Below are 14,785 nucleotides of genomic sequence, written 5' to 3'. Positions count from 1 at the left end.
CCTTTGCTTTATTCGAAAGTCAGAAAAATAGCAAAAAGATTTTACTATTAAATAACTGAAGATTTAAAATTTGCCCAAAGTTTTGTCTAAAGCCAAACAGAAACTTTAAACTGAGGCAAAGCGGAGCTTCGAACAATTTATCAAACATAGCATAACATCAGAAAAGCTGATATAATAATAGTGACATCTACATAAATTTTCCAAATTTTTGATTCAAAAGACGTTCAATTTTGAGAGTACGTCCAACAACCCAACCGCCAGTATAAAAAACTTTGAGCTGTAAGATCTGAAATTCTGAATTGTTACGCCCTCCCCCCTCAGAAAACACACAAGGAGATGAAAACTTATTTTTTGTTTCAAAAGACGCAAACTGAGCTTATTATAAATTATAAGCCGAGGCCATCAAGGACCAAAAAGTTTTTTAGGAAAAAAAAACAAACAAAAAAACTATACAAAATCAGATTTAATAAATTTAGAAATTAGACGAAAAAATCAAAAACGCTTTCAAATAACTTTCACTACAAAAAAAATAAAACAAAATGTGGCCACTAAGCCGACAAACAAAAAGCAGAGACAATGAAGACAACAATTTTTTGACATGGGAATCTTTCGGTTGAAAAAAAAACAGCCCCTGGCCGCATTAGCCGTCGATTAATTTTGGTAACCAGTAGTTTATTTCTACTTTTCAAAAAATGAGCACTTGAGCTGCAAAATTGAATACTGCACAAATGATAGCTGCACACACAATTCAGTGATTTTGTTAAGCTGGTTGCTAATCTAAACTATCTATTTTCCGATTTGACGATGCCTGCTAATCGCAAGCCTAAATGTTTTTAAAAAGTTGGGCAAAAATTGTGCCAATATACAAACAAATTGTATTAAAATAATTAATTGCTGCACAAGGAAAAATGGTTGGGCGACAACTAATAATCAAAACAATAAAGCATCGAAGAAAGAAGTAATTGTACCAATACACGCTGAAGAGACTATTTAGACTAAGTTTCAGCTTCTACGCCGATTTTTCGCAACAATTTCAATATATCAAAACCCAAAATCTTGTTTTCTATAAATAGAAATAATGCCTCAAAAAATGATTTCTGTAAACCGAAAGAAAAATCACAAACATAGCCAAAAAGTAGTTAGAAAATGTCAATAATTGCAAAAAAATCATAAGTGAAATTTTGAGTTTCAAAGAAAACATATATGCCCTTAAATTTCTTCGAACCAGTAGCGTGCCGGGGGGAGGGGGGCGACCACCCCTGCCTCAACTCTGGTTGCCAAATTTTTCCAAAGATTCTCCCTTTGGTATAACTTTACGGCATCCATTTTTGGCTGACAAATCTTAAAACTTTTCGCCAATATAATTAATTCTGCGGGGGAGCGCGCGCCAAAAAAAAACGCTTTTTTTGGTCAAAATTCCAAAAAGTGCCTAAAAACGCCTTTTTTGGCCTGTTTTTTTAAATTTCGCCACTGTTCGAACAATTTATGATCGACACTTTTTTGATAATCTTTTCGACACTTGCTCTATCACTTAAATTTCAAGTATAACTCTACAGCACACTAAAATGAAAAGCTAAACAAAATTTCATTAAACTAATTCAGTCCAACCGAAGAGATTGACTGTCAAAAAAATGGGAACAATTATTTTTCAAAAATTTATGGCAAACAAAATCATCCTTACGGATAATTTAAGACACTAGTGTTTTCTGTTTCCTTTCTTGTCATTCAAGGGTAAAGGACAGAACGAAACAAAAATAGATCAGATTTTTCTAAAATGTAGTAGAACCTCTTAAAACATAGCCACCTGACAGTTGGAAAAGAGAAATGAACTCAATGAAACTGAAACAAAAACTAAAGTTTTTCTCAAAAATCTTCAACTTTTGATTTTCGAAGAAAAAAATAGATGGCCTTAAAGCTCTTTGAATTTGTAGAAAAACTTATGATTGACACTTTTTTTGTTTTCAATCAACCCAATTTGAGAAAACTCGATCAATAGGCAAAAATTTTATTTCACTGGGATATCTGATAATTAATTTCCATTTTCGAATTTAAAGTCGATTACATTTTCGTGACCTTTACTTTTTTGCTGTTCGATAGTGGATTTAGCCTTCCTGTTTACAATGGAATTGCACTGAACTTAAGAAATCACAAGGTGAACAAATTTAATTTTCCTAAAAAAAAAGTCAGCAATTAACGGAGCAGGTAAATGCTCTTCAACAATTACCTGCTCTTCAACAATTACCTGCTACCTACGTTAATGAACTGCTAAGTTCCGAAAGCTCGCTGGTGGTAGATCCTTTGATATTGAAAAATTTTCGATACTTTTTTAGACCGGACCTTTTTGATGGTTACTAGAAACAGCTACTGACTCAATTCAATTCTCGAGAAGAAGTAAATGCTATTTTTTATTCAATTTGCTAGGTCAATCCCCAGTAGATAGTTTCGTAATTATAACACAAATTCGACAGCTTTGTTCCGCCACTTGTCCTTTTGTAATTGCAGGCGATCATTTGCATTCGGTTTAGCAAATGAAATTAAATTGACCTTCGGGGGAATTTTATGTCAACTCTTTGAATTGGTTGATCGTGAACAATTTTATAACATTTTTGTGATGAAAAAAAAAATGAAAAAAATCGACCTAAGTAACAGAAAACTCACTTCGCTCAATGAAAGTTTCATCGAAAACTACTTCTTAATTTAGTGCACACTGGCAACTAAATCTCCTTTCCAAAAGCTCATGCCCAAACTAATGCAATTAACTGTAATCAAGATATGACCCTTCGTAAACCATTCATTTTCATGCTCTTAGAATATCGCGAAGCGGGTAGCAGTTATATTTAAGCGATGTTGCGGTCGGTTGTTTCTGTTGTCCGTTCTGTACGTGTATATTAAAGGTTTCGTAATAATTTCAATTTTAAACTCATTTAGCTTCAATTAGCGTCGAAGTTCCAGTTTTGCGATTATTGCTTAACTATACCATTCAAACTATAAAAGTTAAATTAAATTGTATTTACTATTTGGGTCAAGTACAAATTAATGCTCGAATTCATAAATAAATCATCAGCAACTACCAACTAATATCGCACAGCAATTTCTAAACGGCAAAAACTAACCTAGTAGCAACATCGAAATGACACAATTTATCGTTTCCTGCCTTTTTAGAATCAATAACAGCTGGATTAGAACACTACTATAAACTGTTTCTTTGATCAAATTTTTGAACACCTTCTTTAAAATCTAACGCCCTATTCGAGACCAGAGCAAGCAGAGCTCTTATTGTACATCAAGTTAAGAATTTTAAAAATTGTTCAAAAAATTACTAATTGCCAAGTTTGATTCAATATAACAGAATAGAAAACTAGAACTATAAATATTGCAGAAGACTTTACATATCAAAAATAATTTGTGCCGAGAATATTAACTAGCGCAGCGCAAACAGGTTAGCATAACATTATACACATTTTACTTTACTCCATTTTGCCCTTTTTGTCGCTTCAGAAACATCGCGTCATCAATTATTCATCTCAAATTTGGCACTTCATGAGTTTTTTCAGTTTTGTCTCATTTTTTCGCCTGTCCTAACGACAATGAAGCCTATCTTCTGATCTGAGTTTTCTGACCCACATGGTTGAAGCTTGATCCCTTTCAGTTCCTGGCGCTGAAATCTTTTGAGAGCACCGTTTTATTGCAACAGGATAACGAGATAAACTGCCACTTTTTAGAGCAGCTATTTCATATACAAGGAATGAATGACTCGACCACTTGATCTTTCGACCCGGGAGACACGATAAAGCATGCACAAAACAAGGGCAGATAATGACACGAAAGAGTAGGAGATTATTCTAGATCATTCTAGAATGTTGCGTCTGTTCGTTTCGTGGACGTCAGCTGTGCTATGACTGCACTGGAATGAGTCTTCCGTTGACCAAGTGATGCATGGTGAGGTTCTGAAGCAGTCTGTCCAGATCTTCCACTCGGAACCCATCTAAACGAAACTTGATGCGATAAAACTTTGACAAGCAACTTCCTGTGGAATAAACAAATATAGCCAACAGACCACTGGAAAAGGAGTTGCTTTATGGAGTCATGAAGCAAGGAATTAGAAAAAACATACTGAAAAATAATTGAAAAAATCAAAGGATTTACTTAATAACTTAACAATCTCTCCCCCCCGCCCCCTATGGTATCTACTAAAGAATATCTCCCCCCCTTCTTGAAAGGGGGGAGATTGTATCTACTTAAGAATCTCCCCCCTTTCTTGAAGGGGGGGGGGGGAGATTATTAAGTAGATCCAAATCAAATTTCAAAAATATATGGCTTTAAAGCTCATTGAATCTCAAAATTAATTTTTGGTTGACACTTTCCTGATAAAATAAGTTGAGAAAAATGGATCAATATGTATTTTTTATTCCACTGGGAAATTTGTAAATAAAATTCAACTTTCGAAATTAGAAGTCGATCACGTTTTATGTGAACTTTTCACATGCGCCTTCGATAGCGGAGTTTGCCTTCCTTTAACAAACTAAATGAATTGAACTAAAAATAAATCAAAAAACAAACCGCGAAAAATCAATTTTAACTTAAGTTTTCACTTTTTTTCCTGAAAAAAAAACACCAAGACCTATATACAAGTATTCGTCACGTTCAAGACTATTAAAGATATATTTTTCCAGACATATTTATTTTGAATCAAACATCGTCATTTAAATTGAGGCTAAAAACAATTTAAGCATGCATTTTTAAAACCAATAAAGCAAGCAAAAACAGCATTTAAAATCATATATGTGCTTACTAATGTATTTTCAATTACTTTCTGTGACAAGAAATATTAATCAAAACAAGAAACCGTTGCAAAAAAATCAAATCTATTTTTAAAAATTTTAATAAATTTTAGTCAAATTCTACTCGTTTTTGCTGCAAGGGGAAGGGAGCCACTTTTGGACATATCTTCGCACTGAATTAGTCTACAAAACTGTTCAATCAGTTCTTCTCGACAGTAATTTTCGTGAAACTTTATTGCAGCTCGAACCACGACTGAAAGGGCATCAGTTAGATAAAAAACACAAAAATCAAATCTATTTTTAAAAATTTTAATAAATTTTAGTCAAATTCTACTCGTTTTTGCTGCAAGGGGAAGGGAGCCACTTTTGGACATATCTTCGCACTGAATTAGTCTACAAAACTGTTCAATCAGTTCTTCTCGACAGTAATTTTCGTGAAACTTTATTGCAGCTCGAACCACGACTGAAAGGGCATCAGTTAGATAAAAAACACAGACGACAAAAAGATGGAAACGTATCAATGAGCAAGGATGATTCACTCGTTATGGCACAAATGATTAACATTTTTTCGACTTTCGAAGAAATATATTCAATAAAATTTTCGAAAAAACTGAGCTTTAAATATATCACTTCACAGCTTCTGGAATTTCATGAATCTTTCATGGTCGACACTTTATACATACACCAACTCAATTGCAGAAAACTGAGTCAATTATTGATTGCTTTCTTCTGGGGATTCTGCAAATTTTAACTGAAAATTGGTCAATTTTTTCGCGTTAATTGCAGTTGTCGTTGTAGAAGGAAACTTAACGTTTATTTAGCAAATGGATTAAGTTCAACCGCGAAAAACCAAATTTGAGCATGAACAAAATATACTTTTCTTGAAAAAAAAACGACCTAAATCACTTCGTTCACCAATGCTTAAATAATCGACTCTATCTGACGTTTACAAGTGGTATCTAAACTTAAGCCGAGTAGAAAAAGGCCGAATGCAAACTAGAGGCCAGCTAAAGCTGGAAAAACCTGTTTGGTAATTTTTGAAATTTTTGTATTGATGCGGAAGAACAAGGGTAATTTCAAAAACAGACCTATAGCAAAGAAAAGTAATTCCCAATTTAATGACTTCAAAACCTGTTAATTTCATCAATTACTTTAATTTCCTGAAAAATTGAAGTGATTACAAGAGCTAATTACGTTGAAAGCTGCTTTAAAACGTTGCTCACTAGATAGTCAAAAAATTTCAAAAACAAAAAAAATCAAAAATTTGACTTTTTCGAGGTTCAAAACTTTTTGTGTTAAAAAAGGGCGTAAACACTTACACAGTGGAGCTTCCCACAACCCGTTCTTCACACTGAAACAAATATCTCAGATTCGGGAGGGTGGTTTTTGAGAGAAGTCAAAAGTTTCAAGAAACAGTAAAAAAATCCGAGGGTCATAACATTTTAAGTAAATAAAGTTGGGCGTAACGGCTATGAAGGAGAGCTTCCCACAACCTATTCTACCCATTGAAATCAAAACCTCAGATTTGGGAGGGCAGAAAAATCTAGAAGTTTCAAAAAACGTTCGAAAAATCGTAAACTCGACTTTTCTCAGGGTCATAATATTTTGTGTGAAAAAATATGAGCGTAACCGCTAATGCAGGGATCTCCCCATAGACCGTTCGTTCGATTGAAATTAAAATCTCAGATTTGTGAGAATATTTTTCGAGAAAAGTCTAAAAGCTTCATCAAATGGTTACAAGAAAAAAAAATTGATTATTTTGAGGGCCATAAGTTTTTGTTTAAAAAATTTGGGCGTAGCCGCTTATGCAGGGGAGCTTACCACAACCTGTCCTATCCGTTGAACCCAAATTTTTTGGGAAAAATCAAAAAATTCAAAAAACGGACTTTTCTCAGGGTCATAACTTTTTGTGTGAAAAAATATGAGCGTAACCGCTAATGCAGGGAGCTCCCCACAACCCGTCCGTACGGATTGAAACTCAAATCTCAGATTTGACAGGGTAGTTTTTGAGAAAAATTTTTAAGTTTCGAAGGCTGTAGAAAGTGGAGTAAGGTAAAAAAAGAGACTAAGGGATTATGCAGGCACACAGGGGAGTTGAAAATCGGTAGAGTAGTTTTCGAGAAAAACTACATTTGAAAAAAGTGAAAACTTTTTCCAAAGCGTCTCCAAAATAAAAATTAAAAAAATTCAATCCCATACATTTTCATAATACCCGTTTTGATCAAACAGGAATTTTTTTCTTAACTTCCCTGATTTCGCCGACATCGAACATAGCCTGCAGAGTTGGAAAAGTGGCAACGAACTCAAGTAGACAAGACCTAACAATATAGCAACTTTTTTGAAAATTATCAATTTTCTAAGAAAAAACTGTAGTAATTCATTGCTCTACACAGCGGCGAAGGGGAGCTTCGCATTACTTGCGATACCACACAAACATGAATACCTTGCGTTGAAAAAATTTTAAAAAAAAGTTGAAAAAACAGTCTACCAAAATTTACATTTTCGCGATTCTCAGTAGTAGTTCATTTTAGGTAAAGCTGCCAGACATTTAAATTTTAAAATAACAACAGGGAAAATGAAGCCGACAATCTTTGAGCAGACAACTTGAGCCAAAAAAATTTCATAATTTTGTAACAGTTGCAAAAAACGGAGATCAGACAAATAAGCCGACAATCTTTGAGCCGACAGTTTTACTTTTCAAGTCCCCCTGAAACTACATTAAGCAACACTTGACTTGTAACTTCAAGGAAAGTTGCTTATCGAACAAGAAAAATCCGTGATAGTCAAAACTTGAGCATGCAAACGAAAGTCCGACAATTCAAGTTTTACTGTAAAAAAAATTGCCATAACAAGAAAATGGGAAAAAAATGTCATAGAAATCTTTGAGCGATGAAATTGTTTGAATTTTCCATATTTATTTCAACCAACCCGATTTATTCAATTTAAAAATAATCATTTTTTGCCTTTGAGCTGATGCAAAATCGTTTCACTAAACCGACGAAACATGAGCACAAATCATTTAGAACTAAAAAAAAAATTTTTGACGAAAAAAAAACTATACCAGTCAGGTTTGACAATTATAAAAACTACAGAAGATAATAAACGACACTTGAAACTGAAATGAAAACTGCTTAAAGCGTACAAAAATCTGTAGTGTGGCAATTCAAATTAAAAACAATCATTTTTTGCCTTTTAGCTGATGCAAAATCGTTTCATTAAGCCGACAAAACACAAGCAGAAGTCATTATCAATTACTTTCGCCAGGGTAATAATTAAACTTAACTAATTGAGAAAACGGGATAAATAGACATTTTTTTATTTCTATGGATATTCTGAAATTTAAAATCCATTTCCGAAATTAGAAGCCACTCACGTTCTTTCAAGCCATTTGCACATTTGTAATTATAGTGCGTAATTTTCCTTCACTTTGGCAAATAAGTTTGAGCTTATCTTTAAAAAAATCAAAAGTCAAACTGCAAAAAAAATCAAATTTCAACATGAATTTATTTTATTCCTGACAAAGTAACAGAAAAGTACATCACCAAAATAAGTGTCTTCATTTCTCGAATTGACACTTTAACATTCCACCACAAAGAATCGTCCCAATGAACAAAAGAATAACTATCTAAAACTGTTAATTTTTTTTAGCTAACCTAGCTTGTCTCTGTGTGCTGTTTGGAGATGTATTTTCATGGCGCTCTTGTCGTTGAATCTGATCTTGAAGTTGCACGTGGTCACAGGACATACGTAGAAGGTGTCATTGATCACGTGCATCCTCCTGTGCTCCTTCAAGTCCTCCTCGCACCCAAAGTTAGCTTGGCATTCTACAACACCACACAACATCATTCCAACTAAACAATTCTGACCCACAACCAAGTGCAAAAACATACGAACATACTTAAGTTAAAACATCCTCAAGGACAAATAGTTTGTTTACAAATGAAACCCAGTATAGATTCTAATATCTAGTTGTTTAAACAATTTTGATCACTAATCAAAAATCTAACCAACTCTAAAAAACAAACTGAATTTAAAACTAGTTCAAACATCCTCATTTTGATGAAACCTTGTAAAACTGCTGAACTTTTATTGACAAGGGAAAACTCATTAAAATTCTTCATTCCGCAAACTGAAAAAAAACCTGGTTAGCAAGCAAATAGCTTCTAAAAAATTTTTCTAAGAGTTCTGCCGAAAAGATACGTGACGAGATATACCATGACATGACTAGTCATAAACCTCTGCATGAATTTGAAAAGCTCTTTTGTAGCTGGTCAAACTTCTTTATTGAGAATAAAAGTCTAACTACTTAGCAGTGTCTAAAGAGACTCTTGGGGTCGAATGAAGATGACCAGTAAATATTTGGTCAACAAACGCCCAACCTGTTAAAACCTCAATATTCAATAATAATCAATTTGAGATCAAAACCATCACCTCCCTTCAAAAACTTCAAACTGAACACTTATTTAGTTATAACAAATAAAGCAATCAATTCAATATAAAGGGCTAGTCTGATAACCTGACTAGAAATCACTTTCATGGTCACGCCGAATCAAAGGTTTAAAACGTTCAATCAAAGAGAGTCTTAAAACGTTCAAAAGCAATGATTCTCTAAGATAGAGGGGAGCATTCTGATGCAATTCCTTGTATCAATTTCAGGTCAAGCTGAAATTGCTCAATATTATCAAGGCAATAATAGTGTAAAATTTTTAAAGCATACTGCTTTGGATGCATCCCGTTTTTACTACTTTTAGGCGTTTCAAAAAGTAAGTGCCAATGATCGCAACCAATGTCTAAAATATATTCTCGACAAATAATATTACAGACAATGTTACCCAATTACACAAAGACGATTCAGGCGGGGAAAATGTTTAAGAATCGGCAACTCGCAATAACAGACTACGAGAAAAAAAGACCACACACAAACTATCGGATGATCTACGACAAGAAAAAGTAGACCCAATAATTAATCACCTGAACTTCAACAACAATCTTTATCAACGGCAAGCACCGTTCAATTCGCAAAACATCATTTTCCTAAATGTAAGCCCAACCGAGCAAAAAGTGCCGCAAGTTTTAAACTAGCAATTCAATTTTGCGAGTGTCGACTTCCTTTATTTGGAGTTCAACAACTTTGTAAGGTGTCTTTTGTTGTGCAAAATCCCAGTGTCGAAATTCACCTTTAAAATAAAATCAGCGACGGGTCAGCAACTTACGTGGTACAGCGCAGAGGTAGAAGTGTACTATCTTGTGTGTGGTGCACATGTGCGTCTTCAGGTTTCCCGCCCTCGGGAACTGTTTGGGACACTTGGGACATCTGAAGGTGTAGTTGGCGTGCTTGTCCTGCATATGTCGCATCAGATTCCCCTTGCTCTCGTACGACTTGAAACAGCCCTACAACAAACAAACTAGTCACTATGCAGAGTCTCACTAAAAATTACAGACGCAGTAGTTAATTATAGAGTCGTATTAATAAATTACTTTATAAGACCTTTGGTCCTATGTGAAATTTTTACCTTAAATTCACCAAGGACAAAATTAGGCCCTCTAAAATTAAGTCGCACGTTTTTACAGTAAAGCGAACATGCAAATTACTGATTTGCTAAAAAAAAATTTTTTCACTAAGTGAATATCTTTGTTTTGTCCACCATTTTTCAAATGAACGCAACGGAAAGGACCAACATACAAGGTATTCCTCCGTTTACGACGACTTGCTGCATTGCCCGTGATAACGTCTATTTCACATTTTTGGGTATTTTTCTGGGACGGGAATTAATTTATAACCCTCGTGCAACGACCACAATTGGGATTCTGACAGCAGAACAATTCGATATTCTTTTTGCATCTCCGCTACTCACCAAATTCCTTCTTCTAATTAACTGAACAGTTTAAGAATGTGACCTTAGGGACTTTTCATTTCTCTCTCCCCTACTCTGCAGTACTAAATTGTAGGGACCCCCCGCAACACAATCGGCTTCTTCCTAGACTACACCCCCGTAGAACATTAGAGCAGGGGCACAACAGCGGTTCGCCGTGATGAGCTGTACAGCTCGTATGTTGGTCCTATCCCTCGTGGATAAATGATCTTAAACATTGACCCCTCCCTTCAAAAATGTCCAACCCTCTCCCCTTCCCCCGGTAATTTTCGACCCCCGGGAGTTACCAACTGTAGAGTATGCTGATTATTATTTTTAAGATATTTTTCAAACGGTAAAAGGCTTTCAGAGACACTCATGTCGTTAATTCGATATGTCAGCCAACAACAACATGAGTTTGCTCTTCTGCTTATTACCCAAATATTTGTCAAAGTCTCGGGTAGCTGGATTCTATCACTGAGTAGCCTGTTTCAGATTAAGCCAGTGCCATGATATTTCATGTCATGCCATTAATGTAATAACTTGGGAGCGTCATAATTTTACCTTAGGAAACAATTATTAAAATTCAAGCTATAAACTTTTATTGAGTCCAAACTATTTCAATAGAAGCTGCCCGTATGATAAACCCTAAACAATTCGGACATGCTGTTTTATTTATCCGTGCACAAGGTGCAGTACTTTACAATCCGCAATGTGTAATTCGATACAATGAGAAAACGTTAATGCTATCAAACAACTCCAGAACTTACCAAGACGTTGCACTTGAACTTCTCTTGACTATCCTCAGGGGCAATCTAAACAACAACCAAAATCCAATATCAAAAGTCCGCTTCGCATTTTGCGCAAAATTCCCAAGCAAACCTCAGTTGAAGCTACCAAGCAAAACGAACACTTAAAAAGATACATTAATGCTCACAGGAAAAAAACTAAAGACCTACACACTATACATGTCAAAAGCTTTCTAAAAATGCAACCGCAGATAATTTTAAACAACCAGTTATCAACTTTAATATGACAAAAAGCACTTACGAATTGTCGCAAATAGTCATGATCGTCAGCTATGACCGACTGATTCGGTACTCCTATGTGCCCGTGCTGCGTAGGTTTCGATGGATCACTTGGTGTCCTAGGAATAGATGTAGAACTGGCAGCTGAGGTCCCTGTTGGTGGTTCCGCCGAGGAGTTTTTGTCTTGGAATAACTTCGCTATTTTAGTAGCAGTTTCTGTTTGATCAGTTACCACTGAACTCAGCACATTGCTGGTGACATCAGAAAGCTTCACAGGGACCACGTTTTCACCGCCATCCGACGTAATTAAGTTGAAGACATTTATATTTATGTTTATGGGAGGTCCCGAGTTTGGTTTTTCAGTTTGCGGCGGAGGATTGCTAGAAGAGGAACAACTGCTACTTCTGCTGTTGAAACTCGAGAAGCCCGACTGTCGTCCTGAGGACGCTCGGTCCCGATGATGCTCGAGAGAATGATGCGACGCCCTAGCGTGATGACTTTCTATTGAGTCGTAATGATGTCGCTTGCTGGCGTCTGAATTGCACCTTCTATTTGCAGCGCTGCCACCAGATACATACATGCCACCAATCGAACTCTCATGGATAATTTCATCGTCGTCTGAGAAAACAATAACCGAGCTCGGATTCGATGCCGACCTCATTCTTGGGTTTGAAAAAGTTTTGGAGCGAACTGAACGCCTGCCCGAAACCGATCCACTAGCACTTGCTGGCTTTTGAGGACCTGCACACAGGCCAGGAGTAGCTGTATTCATGGCCAAAGGGGATGGGACTGAATATACTGAGGGTGGGTTGAGTTTTTGCGGCATATTAAACGCCATAGGTATGTCTTCCAAAGACGGACTCCTCGATGTGCGGTCAATTACACTCAGTTTCCAGCGCTTGTGTTTAGGACTCTTGCTAATCACGTCACCCCCAGAGTAGTTTGGGAAGTTTCCAAAGAACTCGCGCGGATCAATACTACTGCGATGGCTTCCATCGATAGTTTGGCTGACATTTTCAGGAGTCTGAGGAGGTGGGATTGTATAGTTAACAGCATGCTGGTGAGGTGTAAACCTTTGTCTGCAACTTTGCCGTGACTCGAAATGATGAGGCTGGATGACAGTATGTGAATGCGACCTCTGCACCTGATGCCCGGGAACGCTCTGATTACAATGTGGTGAGGCGAAGTTTTGGAAATTTTGGCCCCGTTTTGGCGTTTGCTCATTTGTATTACTGCAATTTGTAACCATTGATTCGTGAATTTCTGTGACTGTGTCCAAATTCAGGACATCGAACAGACTGTTTTGAGATGCACCGATACATGTTGCCGTTTTATTTATGTCTTCCAGAATGTTTTCTAAAGAACAAGATCGAGCCATTGTAGCTGAGTTATTATTATTGCACGGGGTAATCTGAGCGTGATTTGTTGTATCAACAGGGTCCGACGAACAACTACTTGGTAAAATACTATTTGGCTCGACATGCTCAATTTCTGCTTGCACTGGAGGTCTATAAGAAAAAGTGTTCATATCTTCCAAGATAGAATCAAAATCTACGTCATCGAAGTTTCCGTCCAAATTAAGAGCATTTAACGCTCCTGTTTGATATCCATTTGTTGTAGCAGGCAAGTTAGACTGATGAGGACCCAATGCCAAGTCCATGTGACTCCAAGTATTGCTTAGAACTACATTATTACTCGAGTTGTTGAACCCAATACTTTCACCGCCACCAACATAGAACAGCCTCTGGTCTTCGAGACTCTCAGTGTGTTTTTGTGTGTTCGGTGTCCCAAGAAGATCGAACAGCTCACTCCTTTGAACCGTTTCTGAGCATTGACTTCCGCTACTAAATGAAGTGCGCAGTTCTTCATTAGCACCATAAGAATCTCGAGGAGATCTTAAGGAGTCAATGTCCATTTGGTTTTCACTATACTGACTGTAACTAGCTATGTCGCTGAAAACTGACTCCACATTGGAAACATCACTGCCAAATTGACTAGTGTTCAGCTGATCCATGTGCATTGGGCGATCAGATCCCGGGGATCGTTGACCTCTTTGACAGTGCATTGACGAAAAGCCTGAACTATCCGAAAAACCATCACAGCCTAATGCATTCGTATTGTTGGGCGTGCCTTGGAAACTCGATCTTTTGTTTTGAACGTTATGATAGCCTGGACTTGAATACATTGAATACTGTTGGTCTGGGAATGAGTCAGCGCCGAAACTAACGGAGCGTGCCATCCCATTCGCTCCAGCGTTGTTCCCAAAGTTGTACGAATTGGGACCCCTTAGAGCGCCCATGTCATCGATGCTGAACACATGATGGCTTTGATTGCCATGTTGCGAGTTTGCCCAACTATGTGGAGAACATGGTATTGAGGAGCTGATAATAGTTTCAGGCTTCGTATTTGGAATGTCCACCGTTAACTCGTCGTATGTAGAATTTAAATTTCGGGGCGTCGGGCAAGCGGCAATATTGCGGTTATAACTCTGATTGAACGATCTTTTACGGGATAGTGTACTGCTGTCGAGCGGTGCTTGGCTGTAGTGAAAACCTCCATGGCCTGTATTAAATTCGTACGTACATGTTACTGGGAAATCTAGATTGTTCTGATTGATAACTCTTGAAAAATGAGACGGTTGTCTAACTGTAGCCGGGTTCGGATAAGTGTTGACATCTTTTACCAGGAGGGGAGTGGAAGAAACACTACTGTCATCAACTGATATACCTCTGGGAGACATATTCAACGCTTGAATCTGCCGCTCAGTAGGCATTGCTGTCAATGACGACAGGCAACTTACAATTGACAGATAAACTTCAACACCATAAAATTATGATCTGAAATAGATTTTTCCCAATTTAAGATCCGTGCATGGTGAAATGAAACAGTATTTAACTGTCTATATTTTTGAATAATTTCGAGGATCTGTTTAAAACATTTCAACTTGTGAACACAGAGGCAAATCGGAGGTTCGCAACACAACACAAACAGCATTCTAAACTAGCCGACCGCAAATGAGACGGAAGCCACTATGTCGAAGATTCTAATTTTAAAAAATCGAAAAATCTCAACTAGAACTTTTAAAAAAATTAGCTAGAAAACTGATCAATTTGAGTAAAACGTT

At 36.7% G+C, this 14,785-nt stretch overlaps 1 protein-coding gene across 1 annotated transcript; it reads right to left on the bottom strand.

Annotated features, from left to right (window-relative positions):
• Positions 1-2,944: 2,944 nt before the first annotated feature.
• On the bottom strand, positions 2,945-14,494 carry LOC134848024 (uncharacterized). The gene is made up of 5 exons (XM_063865354.1): positions 11,684-14,494; positions 11,404-11,448; positions 9,995-10,172; positions 8,435-8,605; positions 2,945-3,985 (listed from the first exon to the last, which is right to left on the bottom strand). The coding sequence occupies exons 1-5, from the start codon at positions 14,432-14,434 to the stop codon at positions 3,894-3,896; spliced, it is 3,237 nt and encodes a 1,078-aa protein (XP_063721424.1). The 5' UTR covers positions 14,435-14,494; the 3' UTR covers positions 2,945-3,893.
• Positions 14,495-14,785: the final 291 nt, after the last annotated feature.

Source organism: Symsagittifera roscoffensis, chromosome 6, assembly GCF_963678635.1.
Source record: "Symsagittifera roscoffensis chromosome 6, txSymRosc1.1, whole genome shotgun sequence".
Classification (NCBI taxonomy): domain Eukaryota; kingdom Metazoa; phylum Xenacoelomorpha; order Acoela; family Convolutidae; genus Symsagittifera; species Symsagittifera roscoffensis.
The sequence above is the reverse complement of the archived record's forward strand: the minus strand, read 5'-3'. Positions and strand labels throughout refer to the sequence as shown.